The sequence below is a fragment of the Polypterus senegalus genome, chromosome 2 (genome assembly GCF_016835505.1).
Source record: "Polypterus senegalus isolate Bchr_013 chromosome 2, ASM1683550v1, whole genome shotgun sequence".
Classification (NCBI taxonomy): domain Eukaryota; kingdom Metazoa; phylum Chordata; class Cladistia; order Polypteriformes; family Polypteridae; genus Polypterus; species Polypterus senegalus.
In genome coordinates, this window is record NC_053155.1 from 50,121,676 (window position 1) to 50,139,905 (window position 18,230).

The 18,230-nt window shown below is 37.8% G+C and overlaps 1 protein-coding gene across 5 annotated transcripts in view; it reads left to right on the plus strand.

Moving 5' to 3' along the window:
• LOC120522890 overlaps positions 1 to 18,200 on the plus strand; it is a 31,058-nt gene extending 12,858 nt beyond the window's left edge. For 4 of the 5 annotated variants that reach the window (XM_039743649.1, XM_039743652.1, XM_039743651.1 and 1 more), the window contains exons 3-6: positions 366 to 671; positions 7,977 to 8,058; positions 16,479 to 16,524; positions 16,939 to 16,987. In XM_039743649.1, coding sequence (XP_039599583.1) covers positions 366 to 671; positions 7,977 to 8,058; positions 16,479 to 16,524; positions 16,939 to 16,971 — 467 coding nt within the window. In that variant the 3' untranslated portion in view covers positions 16,972 to 16,987. Of the gene's footprint in view, positions 1 to 365; positions 672 to 7,976; positions 8,059 to 16,478; positions 16,525 to 16,938 lie in introns of all 5 variants that reach the window. The other variant, XM_039743650.1, reaches the window with a different exon arrangement.
• Positions 18,201 to 18,230: the final 30 nt, after the last annotated feature.

Here is an 18,230-nt window from a genome sequence, read left to right on the forward strand (position 1 = left end):
ATTATTGTTGTGAATTCCAGCATTATGAAACTAGATACTGTTCTTTTAAATTTGAAACTTTTTATACTATTATGTGTTTCTCAATGCTTCAGTAAAAATGATCATTAGCAGTTTGAAAAACAAATCCTTATTAAAATGGTTCTTAGGACTGTTCAATGTTCAAGTTCAATAAAGTGAAGCTACTACACTGTCTCCACAGATAAAATGATCCTAGCCACACCGGCTAAAGGACACCTTCCTTCGTTTTGATTGTTAGTTAGGCTGCTTTTGAGTACAATCCATACCACAAATGTTGCAATGTTAAATGAATTTTAAAAATCATTATCAATAGTATTAATGCCTTTATTTTGTTGTTGTTTCCACAGGCATTTACCATGTAAACAAAGAGTTTGGAAAAAATGTTTCTCTCAATTGCTCACATCATAAATCTGGTGAAATTATTTCTGAAAATTGGAACATAAGAACTAAGAATTACACAGAATGTGTTATTTCTAGGATAAGAAATCACACACTAAATAATACTTGCAATGAAACAAAAGAAATTGTTCTGTATTTTAAACAAGACCTGTCACATCTTCAAATAACCAATTTTCAAGACAAAAATGAAGGAAATTACACATGTGAAAGAAGACATCAAGCTGGACTGTACAAAGCTGTTTTCATTTTAAATGGTAAGGATCATAATAAAACACTCAGTCTGTATGTCTGAGTTTGTGTCTTAAAAATTAAAAAAGGCTTCCAGGAAATGTTATTGTGTTTACAATTAGACCAATATTAGGCACGGTAAAGTAGCCCATACTTGTGCATTTCCACCCAAGGGTATAAAAACAGTCTGGACATATGTGTATGTGCCCCATTGCCACAGTTCCTGGGCAACCATAGCCTTCCCTATGATCCTTGGTAGAAGAATGCAAGCCTTAAAATAGATGGGTGAATGCATTCTTTGTAACATCCATCCATCCATCCATTTTCCAACCCGCTGAATCTGACCACAGGGTCACGGGATCTGCTGGAGCCAATCCCAGCCAACACAGGGCACAAGGCAGGAACCAATCCAAGGCAGGGTGCCAACCCACTGCAGGTTACACACAAACACACACTAGGGCCAATTTAGAATCGCCAATCCACCTAGCCTGCATGTCTTTGGACTGTGGGAGGAAACCGGAGCGCCGGAGGAAACCCACGCAGACACGGGGAGAACATACAAACTCCACGCAGGGAGGACCTGGGAAGCGAACCTCTTTTTAACATTATAATATTTATATTTTATATGGCTTCTTTAGTCTTGAGAAATAGTGCCACTTCATCCCCTGCCTCTTGTAAATCTTCTCCACATTTTTGCTCGATTTTCCTTTTAGAGCTGCACTTTATGAAAGTGCAAAAACACGTTGTTAAGATTGACTTACAACACTGGTAGGCTCTCCCTTTTCAATAGCAGAACTTAGGTTTGGAAATGCCATTGCTGTGACATTCCAGAACAAGAAGATTGACAAGAAATTAGAAGTCTTTAGTACCCAGGAAAGGCATTGTTAGTAAGTGGTAAACCTTTACCTTCCAAACTTTTCTTTTTTCCTTTTTTTTTTTTTTTTGCATTTTATTGATCTTATAAAAATCAAATAACTATCCATATAAGCAAGTCAATTTTAATAAATCTAGGTTCGAAACAAATCAACCCCCACCCATGAGAAAGAGAGAGCTAGACCAGCAGAGTAAAACTTTAAACTAGTAAAAATAAGTAAATAGATACATTAATAAATGAATAAAAATAAATAGAATAAAAAAGAGGGGAGAGAATCCACTTCAATTTAAATGCTTATTCTAAAATGTCATTGATCAGATCCTACAAGGTTTTGAAAAGGTTTTGTAAAGATCCTCTAAGTGAGAATTTGATTTTTCCATTTTTAAATAGTATTTAACATCAGTTACCCACTGACTTAAAAGTGGTGAGTTAGGATTCTTCCAGTTGAGCAAGATACGTCTACATGCCAATAGTGTAGTAAAGGCAATTGCAGTTTGTTTGTCCTTCTCCACTTTAAGCCCATCTGAAAGTACACCAAACACAGATGTTAGTGGATTAGGAAGGATTGCGACAGCAAGGCTATCTGAAAGGCATTTAAAGATTTTTGTCCAGAATAATGTTAATTTGGTGCAGGTCCAAAACATGTGACCCAATGAGGCTGGAACTTGATTGCAATGTTCACCAGTCGGATCTTTCCTTGGAAACATTTTGGACAATTTTAAATGAGACAAATGAACTCGATATATAATTTTAAGTTGAATAATTGTGTACTTTGCGCATATGGAGCTCGAGTGATGAGTGAGAGATACTTTTTCAACTGTACTCTTGGATCTTTGAAAGGGATGGACTGTAAAATGAGTTTATATATTAGGGAGATACTGTCCAAGTCCTTAAGACTGATCAATATGTTTTCCACCATAGAGGTAGGTGGAAGGTGAGGAAAATTGGGCAGGTGTTGTTTAGTAAAGTTTCTATTTTGAAGGTAGTGAAAAAAATGTGCTGCTGGAAAGTTAAATTAAAATTTGTAGGATGCAAAGACATTGTCTATGTACAGATCTCTAAGTGATTTAATCCCAAATGTTTTTCAAACTGTGTATGCTTGAGAGGGTGGAAAACAGTGGTTCTCATGCAGAGGTGCCACAGATAAAGCTTCACTATCTTCAAATACTTCCTACATTGGTTCCATATTTTGAGTAAGTGGATTTGTTAGTATATTGGCAATGACTTGTACTTATTGGGGTACAAAGCAAGTAATAGAGTACTGCAGGATTTTATTTCTATTTCGGACCAAGCCTGTGTATGTTCATCTATTTGTGTCAATGTCCAGGTTTTTGTAGCTTGTATATTTGCCGCTCAGTAATAAAATTAAAAGTTAGGTAGAGCCATGCCACCTTCTGCCTTAGGTCTTTGTAGGGTTGCCCTTTGTGTACGTGGATGTTTTAAATTCCAAATAAATGAGGTTATGGTTGAATCTAATTTCTTAAAAATAATTTATTGATGTATATTGGAATGTTTTGAAATAGAAAAAGAACCTTAGGAAGGATATTCAACTTGACAATTGTGAAATTGTGAAAAGAGCACACTTTTATTGAAATTAATTCTGAGACCAGAAATCTTTTTAAATTCTGTTAGCGCTGTTAGGACTGCAGGCACAGTATATTGTGGGTTTGATATATACAGTCTGCGGTGGGCTGGCATCCTGCCCGGGGTTTGTTTACTGCCTTGCGCCCTGTGTTGGCTGGGATTGGCTCCAGCAGATCCCTGTGACCCTGTAGTTAGGATATAGCGGGTTGGATAATGGATGGATGGATGGATGGATATATACAGTACCATATCATCTGCATATAGAGAAATTTTCTGTTCAAGTCCTTCTCTGATAATTCCCTTTATCTCAATAGCATTTTGACAGTGAATTCTGAGTGGCTCAATGGTGATTGCAAAAAGCAGTGGTGACAAGGGGCATTCTTGTCTAGTACCACATTTTAGTTTGAAGTAGTCTGAATTAATGTTGTTAATACAAACTGAAGCTTCTGGACTGGTATACAGTAGTTTGATTCTTGTGCAAATGTTCGTGCCAAACCCAAATTTCTCCAATGCACTGAAAACATAGTTCCATTCAACCATATCAAATGCATTTTCTGCATCCAGCGATAATAATATCTCCAGGGTGTTAGACTTTGTGGGTGAATATATTACATTAAAGATGATTGGAAGCTAAGTCTCTGCCTTTAATAAACCCAGTTTGGTCGTGTAATATTACTGAAGGAAGCACTTTCTCAATTCTTCTAGCTAGGACCTTGTAGAGTATATTATCATCATTATTCAGAAGTGAAGTGGGTCCGTATGATGTACATTTTAATAAGTCCTTATTTTGCTTAGGAAAGATGGTAATTAATGCTTGGCGAAAAGTTTGAGGTAGAATTTTATTGTCTCTAATTTCTTTAAATGCTGCTAATGAAAGGGGAGCTAGCTTAATTGAGAATTTTTTACAAAATTCGGCAGGGTAGCAATCAGTGACTGCTGCTTTCCCACTTTGAAGTGAGTTTATAGCATCTAGTAATTCTAATAGTGCCAGAGGCTTATCCAATTCCTCTGCACTGAGAGTATCTATTTGTGGTATCTGTGATGCATCCAGAAATGCATTAGATTGTCTCTTGTTTTCTTTAACTCAGGAGAATATAAGGACTTATAGTAGTCTCTAAATGTGTGAATTATATTTTTATGGTCAATGATTTTTATCTCCGCCTATTTTGGTGATTGCTGGGATTGCATTGCAAACTTCCTGCTTGTGGATTTGTTGAGCTAAGATCTTATTAGCTTTCTCTCCATGTTCATAGCAATGATGTCTTGATTTCAAAATGAGTTGTTATGTTTCTTTAGTTGTCAAGAGGTTGAATTCTGAATGCAGAGCCTGTCTTTTCCTATGAAGTTTCTCATTTGGACACTTGGGCATATTCTTGATATATTCTAGTAATTTCACTGATTAGCTCTGATACCTTCTTGGTTTCCAATTTACTTCTGTGGGAAAGATATGAGATAATCTGTCATCTCAAGAAAGCCTTTAGGGTTTCCCAGGGTATTCCTGCGGAAACCTCTTAGGATGTAGCGGTCTCTAAAAAAATTGGTTTGCTTGAATATACTGTAAATCCTGTACAGTTCTCACCTGGTAATACAAGTGGGTTACAATGCCAGCTGTGAGATGAGTATGTGCGGCATAATAATTTTAGCTCCATGATCAAATGGGTATGGTTAGAGATAACAATAGCATCGTACTTACAAGATTTAATTGTAGGGAAGAAATTGTTATCTACAAAAAAAACAATTATTGAGTAGCAGTGATGCACTGGTGAGTAGAAGGAATATGTTCTTGAGTTTGGGTTTAGAAATCTCCAGAGGTTTGATAAGTTGTGATCAGTTACAAACTGTGTAATTGCCTTTGCAGTGTTAGATGTCATCACCCCTGTGACAGATTTATCTAGGTCTGGATTTAAAACACAATTAAAGTCCCCAACTATTATAATTTTATGAGTGTTCACATTGGGAATGTGTGTAAATACATTTTGGATGAAGTCACTTTAGAGTTAAATAAATTACCCATGACAATCACATATTTCTCTTCAGGATCAGACACTACATCTGATACTACAAATGAGACTGTTCTATGTATAAGAATTCCTACACCTCTAGTTTTCTTTGTAAAGTTGGAAAGGAGTATTTGGCCAGTCCAGTCTCAACTGATTCTTGCTTAATATATGGGTCTGCTGTAAAAATACTATTTTAGCGTTTAGACCTGTCAGGTGACAGAATACTTTCTTCCTCTTTAATACTTGATTCAGACCTTTGACATTCCAGCTCACAAAGTTAACTGTTTGGTCATGGAGACATTGCTTTTGAACTTTTGTTGTCATTTTGTTGTCTTAACTTAAGATAAGACAGCTTTGACCTTAATTTCCAATTTTCACAGGAGTTATTGCCATGAAGCCTATTGTTAAGTTGGCACTTATAAATAAAAGGAGTAAAAGGATAGATTAGAGATAGCTTGCTCTTTTTCTCTCCTCCCTAGTCCCCCTGTCCCCCTATTTCACCTCCCCACTTGAGGCTGGAGCACACTTCACAAAATCCTAGTCCTCTGACACACCTAGAGACAGAGCATGCCCAAAACAAAACAAGCCCCCCAGCAGTGGCGATTAAGGATTAAAATAGAGATATCTATTGAGAATACAGTTCAAATACTATAAGCATAAAGTGTAATCTTAAACAGTCTTGAGAGAGTACACCCAGGGAATGATGTTAAACAGTAGCCCTGGAATAAGCATAGAAAGCCCTAATACAATAAACCAAGGGTATGATGTTAAAAGGTCTTCTTAAAAAAAAAAAACAATTTACATATTTACATATACAGTACTGTACATATATATATACTGTGAAGGACAGCCGGGTCCCATGCCCGGCAGGGACGCCCCTGCTGCTTATGTTCTGGTGGAGCCGCCATGGACAGTCCAGTACCTCCCCCGGGGCGCTTGGTGGCAGCCTCCCTGGCCGACTGTGTTTTCCCAACCACCCGCAGGGCTCCATGGGAGATGGAGTCCTCCACAGCTTGGCTGGGGCCCGGCGTGGCCGCTAGGGGGAGCTGCCTGTTTCTCACAGCCCGGCTGGACGAGCCTTCAGCCCCACCCGGAAGTGCAATTAGGACCAGATGGTTATAAAAGGGCCCAGCCACCACCACTCGGGGAGCCAGAGTTGGGAGGAAGGAGATGAAGCTTGTCTGGGAGGAGTGGTGGAGAATTGTGGTTTGTGAGGTTTGTGCCTGGTGATTTTGGGACTGTGTTTGGGCTGTGTGGCACAGACATGTCACACAGCTGAAGAAAAATAAAAGGCATTGTACTTTTTATACGTGCCTCCGTGTCTTTCTGTGTCGGGCCAGGCGCCTATATAGCGCCTTTTCTACAATACACATATGATAAAGCATAAACAAAAAGTGGCTGAGAAGGGAAACGAATGTATAATTACAGTACCAGTATCATTGCAAGCGGATCCAACACTTTATTAGTTGAAAATAAAAAATAAAATTCATTAGTTGTAATCTTATATATGAATGTCTACGTGTGGAAGTGTGTCTGTCTCTCTGTCCAGCCCGGAAGTGCCAGGCGGCACAAAAGAACGAGGCTACAGCATAAAGCTCAAAGAGCCTGTTAACAAGTTAAAAAGTTGGAAGAAGAAAGACGTATGAGACTACAGCATGAAGCTGGAAGAAAATGACTCTGTTGCCAAAATGAAACCGCCAACGAAAGACAAACAGATGCAGAAATGTCAGGGAGCCACAGGTCACAATCACTCTCTAATCTGCAGATGCTGTAGGAAACCTCAGTTATTAGAGAAATCCTGGGCAAACACAAGTAGAACATGAAATCTCAAAATTATGTAAAATTAAAATGTACAAATAGAGCATAATTTCAATTTCATTTTTTAATACTTAATTCATAACTTACTGTTATGTACTTTTCCTCCTTTTTGACGGTATATTGACTTCCAAAAAATTTAAGAACCTCTTTTTTTTACATTTTGAATTACTAACTATATTTTAAATTGCTATTTGCTATTTTAATTTCTGTTTTAGATGCCATTCATATGGTTTCAGAAGTGCTAACAATACTTTTATTTCATGTATTCTTTATTCACATTCTACTGGTAATTTCTTTCTTTCTTTCTCTTTCTTTCTTTCTTTCTCACATAACTCATCCACTGTGAGATTTCTGCAATGGCTACCTTTCTGTGTCAGGCAATGGTTTTTAGAGGTGTCTTATTGTCCACCTCTTCATGGTTCTCAATGCATCTTGAAACCTCAGGCTCTGGAGTTATAGCCCATTGAGATCCACTTGCCTTTAGTGAAAAAGGATGTGTAATTTGGACAGCATTCATTAAATTCAAATTATTAGTTACTTTTAATATCTGAATAAGGAGTGAAATATAGAGCTCTGAGTCCAATATATAAGCAGTCTCTGAAGACCCCTTCCTCTCGATCCATCCAGGCTTTGAGGCCCCCAAAACACCCAGTTGGCCATCAGCAATCATTCCCCATACCCTGCCCCAACTACAACACCCCCACCCCTACTATTTGACATCTTGTGGTTCCCTTTTAACAGTTTCATTTTAAAGGAAAGTCCAAGAGGAGAACATTAACTGAAGGGTTAAATAGTTGATTGAAGTAAAGTCCCCAAGACATAAAGTTTCTTAAAAATATACTTTTATGTATTATTTACATTTTTACTAAAAAGAACAATTAAAGAAGAATTTTATGGATATTTGATTACTACAGGAAATCTCAATAATGTATCAGGATATATCGGGTTGAAAAATGACTGACTGTATGACTACACATAATACTCAGTTGTAGCTTCCCTGCAGATTATTAAATCTTACATTAACATAGCTTAAATATTTTAACTTTTTTTTATAGGGCCCTCTGGAAAATCCATATTGAAAATTCTAACAATTGCTGGTTTTCTTGCCATCATTGTAATTGGACTGGTTCTGCTCAGGTGAGAGTTACCGGGATTTTTTTTATTTTCAATTTTTTTTAAACTCAGATATGTTTAAAGAACTATTTATTCTAAGCAGTGTAAAAGTACACATTATGGTTGTTTATCTGTTTATCAAATATTATTCTAATAATTCCTAGATTACCTATTTTTCCTAAATGGTTCTTAGTTTGAACCTCATGTTTCCCCAATTAACCTGTACTTGGACTAATTGAGTTTTCAATAGCAGAAAATAAGAATGAAAACTGCATTACAAATAAGCATTTTTTTTCTCTGTATAACTTTTAATATCAGCAGCTATCAACTGCTAGATTTAACCAAATAAATAACAGGTATATTATAATATTTAACTTGGCAACAAGCTGAAGAAATACATAGTCATGTGAAGTATCAGTCAAACATTTTCATTTAGATAAAGTGAATATATAATAGCAAAAATCATGACACATTTACATTTTGTAGTCTATTACTGTATATAATTTATATAATCATAAAAGAGCAATACAATGACCTACAGTACAATCTAATTAAAAACAACAAGCTGATTAAATTAAGCTAAACTAAAATTGTAACAGAAAAGAAATTCAAATAATTTAGCAGAGCTACGTTTTGAGCATAGATAAACTAAGTAGAGCATCCCTTTTCTGTAAAGTGATAGAAGCCTCTCAACTTACAGGAATGTTCCTTTAGCTCAGCAGGCTGCTTTGCCACTTATGCATGAGATGTATCAGCAGCAAGACACTGCCATATTTAAATGTTGCTTGTGTATGTTGAAATAAAACCATATTTCAGTCAAAAAAAATAATGATATTTTTAAACACCCAAAGATTTCTTCTTTCAAATAAATCATAAGCTTTTGTGTGGTCTGATCTCATTCATTAGTAAAACATGCAATTTGCAAACATATATTCTGAGGCAAGCAGTGCATCCCAACTGAGTAAATCTACTTTTATCTAAGATCCCACCAAAGTCAAGAAATATACAGTGAAATACTCATTTTCATGGGATAGCTGAAGTTCAGACCTTTTGAATAATGTATAGTTTTCTGTGACTGGTCATTTGTATTACATGTCAGAAGCGGTGCGTAAAAGGCAGGAAATATATTGCGTATGCAACAGCTCATCTTTATGTACAAGCTTCTGTGAGAGTGCATGAGAATTGTTTATTTGATATGCAATAAAAAGTTGACACTAGAGAAACGTCTTCACCTTCAAAAAAGCAAAAACACACTGTTGATGAAGTCATAGAAAAGTAGCAGTGATACAGAATATGAAGATCTAAAAGTCAGTTTTGATTCTGTTGAGAACAGTGTGTTTGCTGAAGGATTCAATGTTACACTTGATTTCCAAGCACTGATATACTATAACTTTAAAGGGTCAATGTGTTTAGTTATGCAGTTCAAGATTTGCAAATGTCTGCTGCACATTCTCCCTGTTACATTTCTGAGCAGTGCCCTTCCAGTTTCACATTCTCAGCATACTCCTTGAAGTTTCATGTGAAGATCCAGCAAATTCTCTTAATAGAATATCTATGAAACACACCATGCAGACTTTCACGAGGGACCACGCTTAGAATGATAGTTCCTGAATAATGCCACACCATGCCATCCTGCTGCCCCTCCTAAACCCACACTTTGATCAGATGTCACTGTTCCACACCACTGTTTAATAGTTTGCTAGTTTTTGAAATGCATGCCAAAATATGCTACTTAGGTTGATTGGACACTGTGTAAATGGTCTGTGTATGTGTGAGCCCTGGGCAGCCATCAGAAATTTCTGGGCCCATACAAGGTAAAATTCTGAAATACTTCTGTCGAGTAAAAGCCATTGGCTGAAAGATTTGAAAGCCTGCCACCACGTCAAGGTAAACTCTTTCAGCAGCACACCAACTCACCTAATCTAACCTAATTTAACCTAATCTAAACAAATCTGTCTTAAGAAAACCTAACCAAATTCAATGCCATGTAGCAACAATCTCCACCACTTGTTTATTAAAGACAAATATGATGCACCAACATCTGCAGCATAACAAGAATACACACTTAACAGTGTAAATAGGTGGTATTTATTTTTTTGCATGTCTAATCTAAACCTAAGATTCTTGTTGACTCTAGTGGGCCTGTATGTCTCTATTTTCATTACACGGACCACAGGTACTAAACTTCATAATTTTGATAATTATATTAGATTTTACTATTTTGCTAATTAAAACTAGTATCATCATACTTTCCTCTTAAATATTTTGTATAAAAACCCTTAATAAAAAGAGTATCACATATAGAACTCAAGCTTTCCTTTGATGAGAAAAAAACCCACAAAAATATAGATTCTCTATTAAATGTTAATTTCAAAAGCTTCACATTTGATATATTGTGACTAAACCCAGAGATAAAACTCAGGCCCCGATTACATCTTGCCTAAAGCCTGAGTTGCCTCGAAAGCTTACATATTATAATCTTCTCAGTTAGCCAATAAAAGGTGTCATTCATAATGGCTAACACGGTACCACCCTAGTACTACAATATGGCCTTGCAAAGAGCAATATGCACAATTTTGCTCTGTGAAAAATTGTTATATATCTCATGAACTCATGAATTATCCAAAGATTTTACCAATTGCTATAAAAATAAAAATCATGGTTGTAAATACCCTTTACTCAACACTTACTTACATGCCAGATTAATGTGATTGGGGTTGTTGCTCACTATTAACATAAAACGAGTATGTACAGTAAATAATTTAAAAAAAGTGAATTGCTTTGCATAAGTTTGTATTTTGTAGCTACACAATTCCAGCAAAATGCTATATCAGACATCTTTAAAGTTACGGAGAGTGTCCACTTATCAGTATTACAGTAAATCTCAGGCAACACCAAAGAATTTAAGTGTCACAGATGTGAATTTCAAATGACCTGGTTACATCACTTGCATTAATATAATTCCAGATAAGCATCCAAAGGTGGAAATGTTCAACAAAATTTGCAGTTATGCTGCATGCTGGTTAGCTGACCATCAATCAATCAATCAATCAACATTTATTTATATAGCACATATTCATACAAAAAAAATGTAGCTCAAAGTGCTTTACAAAATGAATAGAAAAATAGAAGACACAATAAAAAAATAAACATAAGTCAACATTAATTAACATAGAATAAGAGTAAGGTCCGATGGCCAGGGTGGACAGAAAAACAAAAACTCCAAAGGCTGGAGAAAAAAAATAAAATCTGTAGGGGTTCCAGACCAAGAGACCGCCCAGTCCCCTCTGGGCAATCTACCTAACATAAGTCAAACAGTCCTCTTTGTATTTAGGGTTTTCATGGAAGGACCTGATGATGATGGTCACGTAGACTTCTGGCTTTCAGTCCATCAATGTTGGTGCATCATGATGCTTTGAGTAGGTGGTGGTGGCGCAGGCCGCCACCACAAAGAAACTGGAAAAAGATGCTGTAATGTTTGGCCTTGTGTCATAAATGACAAATTCAACAAACTGGAGCAGACAAACAAGTTCTCTCAATATACAGTCACAGAAAATAATGGAAACTTCAGAGAACCTAATGTAACAGTTTAGTCTTGATGATCACATCACAACAGTTTAAAAACTGTTAATTTAATTCCAGAACACCACCATATGGAAATCTCAGCCTTTGTTCTTGTAGGATGTATTGAATATTTTGTAGAACTTATCCAATGCTTTTGTCTTTGATCAGTCTGTTTAAGCTGTAGTGAGAATCAACCTAAATCAAGTTACTTACATCTAAACCTCAATATATATTATTGTCATGTTTTTGCAAAAGGATATTTACAAGCACAAAATTTATTTAAACAATAACTGATGATTTTTGTGGATGTAGAAGATGTATTTTACACATCATACAAATTAATGAAACCTATACACTGCTACTGATTTCCACAGGGCCATATTAAGAAGGGCCATATTAAGAATTTGTTAAATAATATAGCTTAAAGAAATCTTGCAGTGGATTGCTGCCCATGTAACTTGTGGTAAGTCTGCATAAAATGCACACTTACCACCTCAGCAAAGATGGCTGTTGTCATTAATCATACTCTTTAATTGCTCCCCTAAGTCAGCTAGACTTCTAGGAAGAGATGTCCAGCCAAACCCACCACCCAACCACAACCATTCTGCCCTCCCCCATGCCCCATCCGGAAACTTCTTCCTCCCACACCCCAATCACATCATAGAGAGGCCTTTGTGTTAATGCAGAAGCTGTGTAGAGATAACATGGGTAGGAGGAAGATCAGCTAGGTAGCAGATTGTCATCTGGCTTCAAACATTTGTCAGAGCATAGCAGAGGTCCATTACTGATAGGAGCCAGTGCTTCTAAACTGGTAATTAGCTGTTTAGTTTACAGCAACCCAGTACAGGGTTGCTTTAAGTTATACAATGTTACTTCTTCAGGCTCTTACACAGATGTGAATAGTGCTATATAATCTTAAAGAAGAATTTGTATTAGGCATAGGCCACTACATAAATACACTTTTAGTTGTATCACAGGATTGGGTGACAAGGTTATTATTTCAATATTTTATGTATTAATATTTGATAAAAAGTGTATGTTTATATGTTTGCATGGTTAAGGAGGCAGTCCAGAAGAGTTGTTATTTAATATACTGTAAGTATGATACTTTTGGTTGAGCAATCTGGTAAAATATGTAGATTAAAAGAACAGTATCATCTTCCATCCATCCATTATCCAGCCTGCTACATCCGAACTACAGGATCACAGGGGTCTGCTGGAGCCAATCCCAACCAACACAGGGCGCAACGCAGGAAACAAACCCCGGGCAGGGTGCCAGCCCACCGCAGGGCACACACACCAAGCACACACGCACACAATTTAGAATTGCCAATGCACCTAACCTGCATGTCTTTGGACTGTGGGAGGAAACCGGAGCACCTGGAGGAAAACCATGCAGACACGGGGAGAACATGCAGACTCCATGCAGGGAGGACCCGGGAAGCGAACCTGGGTCTCCTAAGTGCAAGGCAGCAGTGCTACCCATAGTGTCACCGTGCTGCCCAAAGTATGTTCTTTCAATAAATAATACTACCTCAGTAGTTATGTTAGAATGGTTCTGCACATCTAAATGTAAAAACAGCAAAGGTACACCAGTGAATTGTACTGACATATTTTTCTCCTTATCATGTCTTATAACAACTAAGTAAGAAAGAATCATTCAGTTAAATCTTTTGGTCTTTCTATACTATGAATAAACCCATTTCTACAAGTACACAAGTAAACAGCAGCTTTAGCAGCAACATCTTCAATAAGATACTGTATACTGCACTTAATGTAAAAAAGGAAAGTTATGGAGTGATACAGTGTGGCAGAAACACTCTAGTTCTAGTTCAGAAAGTCACTTAGTGGCCAAAATAAAAAAGAACTTGTCAGATATCAAAGTTTCCATGAAAAGGCGAGTTGCAGCCCATTGTCTGTTTATTCTGTTTCTGACAATATTATAAAAACTGACCCCGGTGCCAAGGACACATTTCCAGGTGGTAACAGTGCTGCTGTGCCCAGTACATCTTTGGGTGCTGGTTGCACACATACCTCTGCCACCAAAATTGCTAATGGATGCTGTTTGGGAGTCCCAAAATGCAATAGTGGATGCTGTAGCGGGATCTGTCACTCTCCTATACACAGACACAGCAGTCAGACAGGGTTGTGACCAGGTTAGTGGCCAAGTAATCCTGTTCCCTGCAATTACAATGTTCCTTGCATCACCCATCGAGATCTTTTCTGTTTGCTTTGGCGGAGAGACGCAGCAGAGCTGTGAGCCTAATGTTGCCCCAGCAACAGAAAAACAGTCTTCCACAGACGCGGTGATCGCACTTCAGGGCGCTCTTCGACGTGTTGTCCCATTGAAAGAGGTCCCAAGAGAGTTTAGAAACCTCACATTTTCTTGAATGAGTGCCGTATTATTAGGAATGTTTCTTGAATAAGCATCACTGAACCACATAAAAACTGCCTTTTCTGCATCTTCAAATGCAGCAGTTCACATATATTTGCAACTCGAGATTTTTCTTTTTTTTTGCATATAACAAAGACATATGCATTGCATTTCTCATTCCAACAGTATGGTAATTGATTTTTGCTTTGGACAATGACTTCTATGAATCAGGAGTTAAAGAATTTATATTTAAGTTTTACATTATTGATGTTATCCTACACCAAAACTCCTAAAAACTTTATGTATTGTGAACCTTGCCCCGGACACAGACAGGCAGACACGTTAATGTCACCCACAAACACACGTTTATTTACCATTTTCTTATTTACAGTTCCGCTCACTAATCCCCAATACCCCTCAGTCCAGGCCACTCCAATGCCTTCTCTTTCCTCTTCTCTTTTCCTCTCTATCTCTCTCTCTCTCTTTTCTTCTTACCACCTCCTCCCTTCTCCAGACATTGCCACTCTTCCACCCGACTCTTGTCAATGACTGGAGGGAGGCGGCCCCTTAAATAGGAACCTGGATGGGCAATCAGTCGTAGCCACACCCCAGTGTGGCGGAAGTGCCAGCTGCGCACCCGGAAGCCGTCCGGGTGTCCCCTGTCGTCTTCCCCCTAGCACTTCCTAGTGTGACGGAAGTGCTGGGCTCCAGGGATATTCAGGCACCGGGGCGCCGCCTGGCGGTGGCCACGGGTCCCTACAGGGCTGGGCTTCCAAGCCCTTTACCCGAGGCCCCCTACATAACCAGGACAAATGCCCCCTCACGGTCTAGAGGAGGCACAAGCCCTCCTTCGGTCCTCCTGGGCGTCCCGGCCGGGTCCCACACAGGATATTCCGGCACCGCGGTGGCCACGGGTCCCTACAGGGCTGGGCTTCCAAGCCCTGTACCCGAGGCCCCCAACATAACCAGGACAGACGGACCGGCCGGGGACCACAGTATTTAGATAGACAGATAAATAGAACTTTATTTATCCCAATTGAGAAATGTACCTTTCTACAGAAGCTCAATAAATAAATACTATAACAAACTACAACCTCCTTCAAATACACAGCAGAATTATTAAAAAGAAAGAAAACTTCACACATGGCTAAAGATAAAAACAGCAGTCATATTTACAGTAAAGCATTATAAAGACACCCTTTTACTAAAAGGCTAAACGTTCTCAATTTTAGCTTCTCTGGACATCATAGAGGTACAGAACATGTAAAGGATGTCCCAGCACACATTGAAGAAGAGCTGTCTCCTGGGAAAAAAGAATCTTTTTGCCTGTCCTTATACAGAATAGTTCCTCAGTTCAACCTGTGACTGATGTGGACCCCCAAGTACTAGTAGTGTATTCACACACTGAATAGTGATTACATTTTTGAGGCACTTTGGTGCTACCAAGTTCACTAACCAGTGTCCCTCGTTTTACTGAGGTTAAGTTGCAGACAATGTGTTCTGCACCAAGAAACAAAGTCACTCACCTTGTAATTACACACCATTAGTGGAGAATCATTTAAGAATTTCTGCAGGTGACATGACCCGGCATTACATGTATTAGGTGAAGTGTAAAGGAGACAGGACTGTTGCTTGTTTTGTTGCAGTGTTGTTCAGATCCACACCAGAGACACAATCTTAGAGCCTTACAATCTGCAGTCTGTCTGATAGGTAGTCCATTATTCAGGAAACCCTAGGCTCATCCACCTGCATGTACTGTATCTAAGCTTATCCCTTAATAGGAATGGCTTGTTGGCATTGATGGCACTGGAGAAATCAAAAAAACTAATTTTCACATTGTGTTCACCTGGGAATAAGCTTTATAGAGCAGATAGATATTTGCATCTTCCACTCCAGTCTAGGCAAACTAGAGTTGGCTCAAGTGGTATTTCAGAAGAGGGCTCCTATAGTATAAGACCAGCCTCATGAAGGTCTTTATGATGTGGGACATAAGGACCACTGGTCTGTAGTCATTGGTGAAGTATCTGACTTATTCAGAACTTGAACAATACAGGATGTTTTCTGAGGCATTGACACTTTCTCAAGCCTTAGAGACAGACTAATAAGGTACCAGAGAATACCACAACGTTGACCAGCTCAGGTCCTAAGAACTCAAGAACTGACTGCATCAGGTTCCATGGCCTTCACAGTTGTCTCCTCACTTGGTTATCAGTTATTGATAGTTCATACTGATGGTCAGAGGTGGACTCATCATTGGCCGTTCCGCTTGAAGTGGTAGTAGCTGTTGATGCAGTAGGAAAGGTGTGGGAAGACTGGTCATTGGAAGAAGATGGTTGTGAAAGAGGAGAAGCCCTATTAAAAATTTGTTCAGGGTGAGCCTTATTCATACTCCCTTCTATTACCTGAGCCCAAGTCCAGTAATTATACCAATAAAATCCAGCAACTCTTAAAGTATTAATAATAAACAACATGACTAATATCTTCTTTTTACTTTACTTCTCTACAGGATTTGCTTCCAGTCATTGTTTGTGATGATTTTGCACAAAAAACAGGTAGAGTGCAAATATGTTATGGTTTTACACACATTAAACACATATTTTAACTGTACAGTTTGAAATTGGGAGGTTCAGTGGCAAGTACTGCTGCTTCATCTCAAGCATGCTGATTTCAGTCTCTGGCCCAGTCATTGCTGGCTGGAATCTGCATATGTTACCTTTGGCTAGACTAGCATCCATTCCATCAGTATGTTAGTATACCTTGCAAATGAAAGGCATGCCCTCCAGAGTTAGATCTTACCTTCTGTAGGTTGTCTGGTTCCATGAAATGGAGATAATTACTAGAACATAAATTAATGGATAGTCAATTAAAAAACATGCTGTGGATTTAAACCACAAACAGGCTGGTTTAATTTCTGTCTAACTGCAAGTAACTAACCCTAACTGTGGCACAATTGTGCTTTTTTTTAGGCATCCCAAGACTTTGAACCGTGGTCTACATAAGGAAAGCAAGAAAAAAGAAAAAAAATAACAACAACAACAGACAAAAAAAAAACCTGTAGATTCTTCAGCAGCATGTTACAAGCAAAGAGTCACACTGACTGAAACCAGGAAGAGGTTGTGTGCAATGCTACTATAGAGCGTTATGAATGTCAAATTATTATTTAAGGTTTGATCAACAGACATTCAGAACCCAAGGTCTTCAGTAAAGACATTGTGGAGTATATTTAGTACATTTTTTATCTTTTGTTAAGTATATTTAATATTAAAGATTTTTTGTTTCCCCTCCCATTTAGAACATATAGTCCTTGGCTTCTTTGAGTTTCAGGGATAGCTCTACTCTGAGAGTTTAAGCCAGGCCTTTCTGCAGCTTTCCATCATATTCAAAGAAAGAAAGAACTTTGGTTTACTGCGCTGATATAAGTGGCTTAGAGCAGAAACTTGGCAGAGATTTAAATTGTGAAAACTGCAAATTATTTACAGACTCATTTGATAGAAGCCTAAAAGGAGTGACTCCATTGTTTTCTCAGTGAGTGGGATAACAGAGTCAAGAATTTATATTGGGTTCAGAAATAATGGCGAGCTAGAAAAAAACTACATATTGGTATGAAGAAAATATCATTAGACCTAGCTTGGTGGATCTAGATAAAGTACAGCTACCACCATTTCATATCAAGCTTACTTTAAAGAAGCAGTTTGTCAAAGCTCCATCAAAAGATACAGCCAGTTTTATATGTTTGTGCGGAGAATTTCTGGTTCATCTTAAACTAAATTAAAAGAGGGCATTTTTGCTTGACCTGATATTAGAAAACTGATTTTTGATGTAGAATTTGATCATGTGTTGAACAACCTGGAGCAAGAGGATTGGGTATCATTCAAAGAAGCAATTTTTAATGATTTTATGCAACAATAAAGATTTATGTTATAAAGAACTGTGAAATTGTGAAAAATGCATTAGTTAAATTTAAGGAATTGGGTTGCAATATGAGACTCAATGTTAATTTTTTGGATTAGTATTTCGAATTTTTCCCAGAAAAGTTTGAAACAGTGAGTAAAGATCAGGTTGAAAGATTCCTTCAGACTGTAAAGGAGATGGTAAGAAGGTACCAGAGACACTGGGATGTCAGCATGATGATGGACTACTGCTGGATGATTCATAGGGACATACCAGAAAAATTGACGAATGATGGGCCAACAAAGTTTAGGATCAAAAAAACTAAGAAGTGACAAAAACTAAGAACTTACTGTATAAATAAATCAAT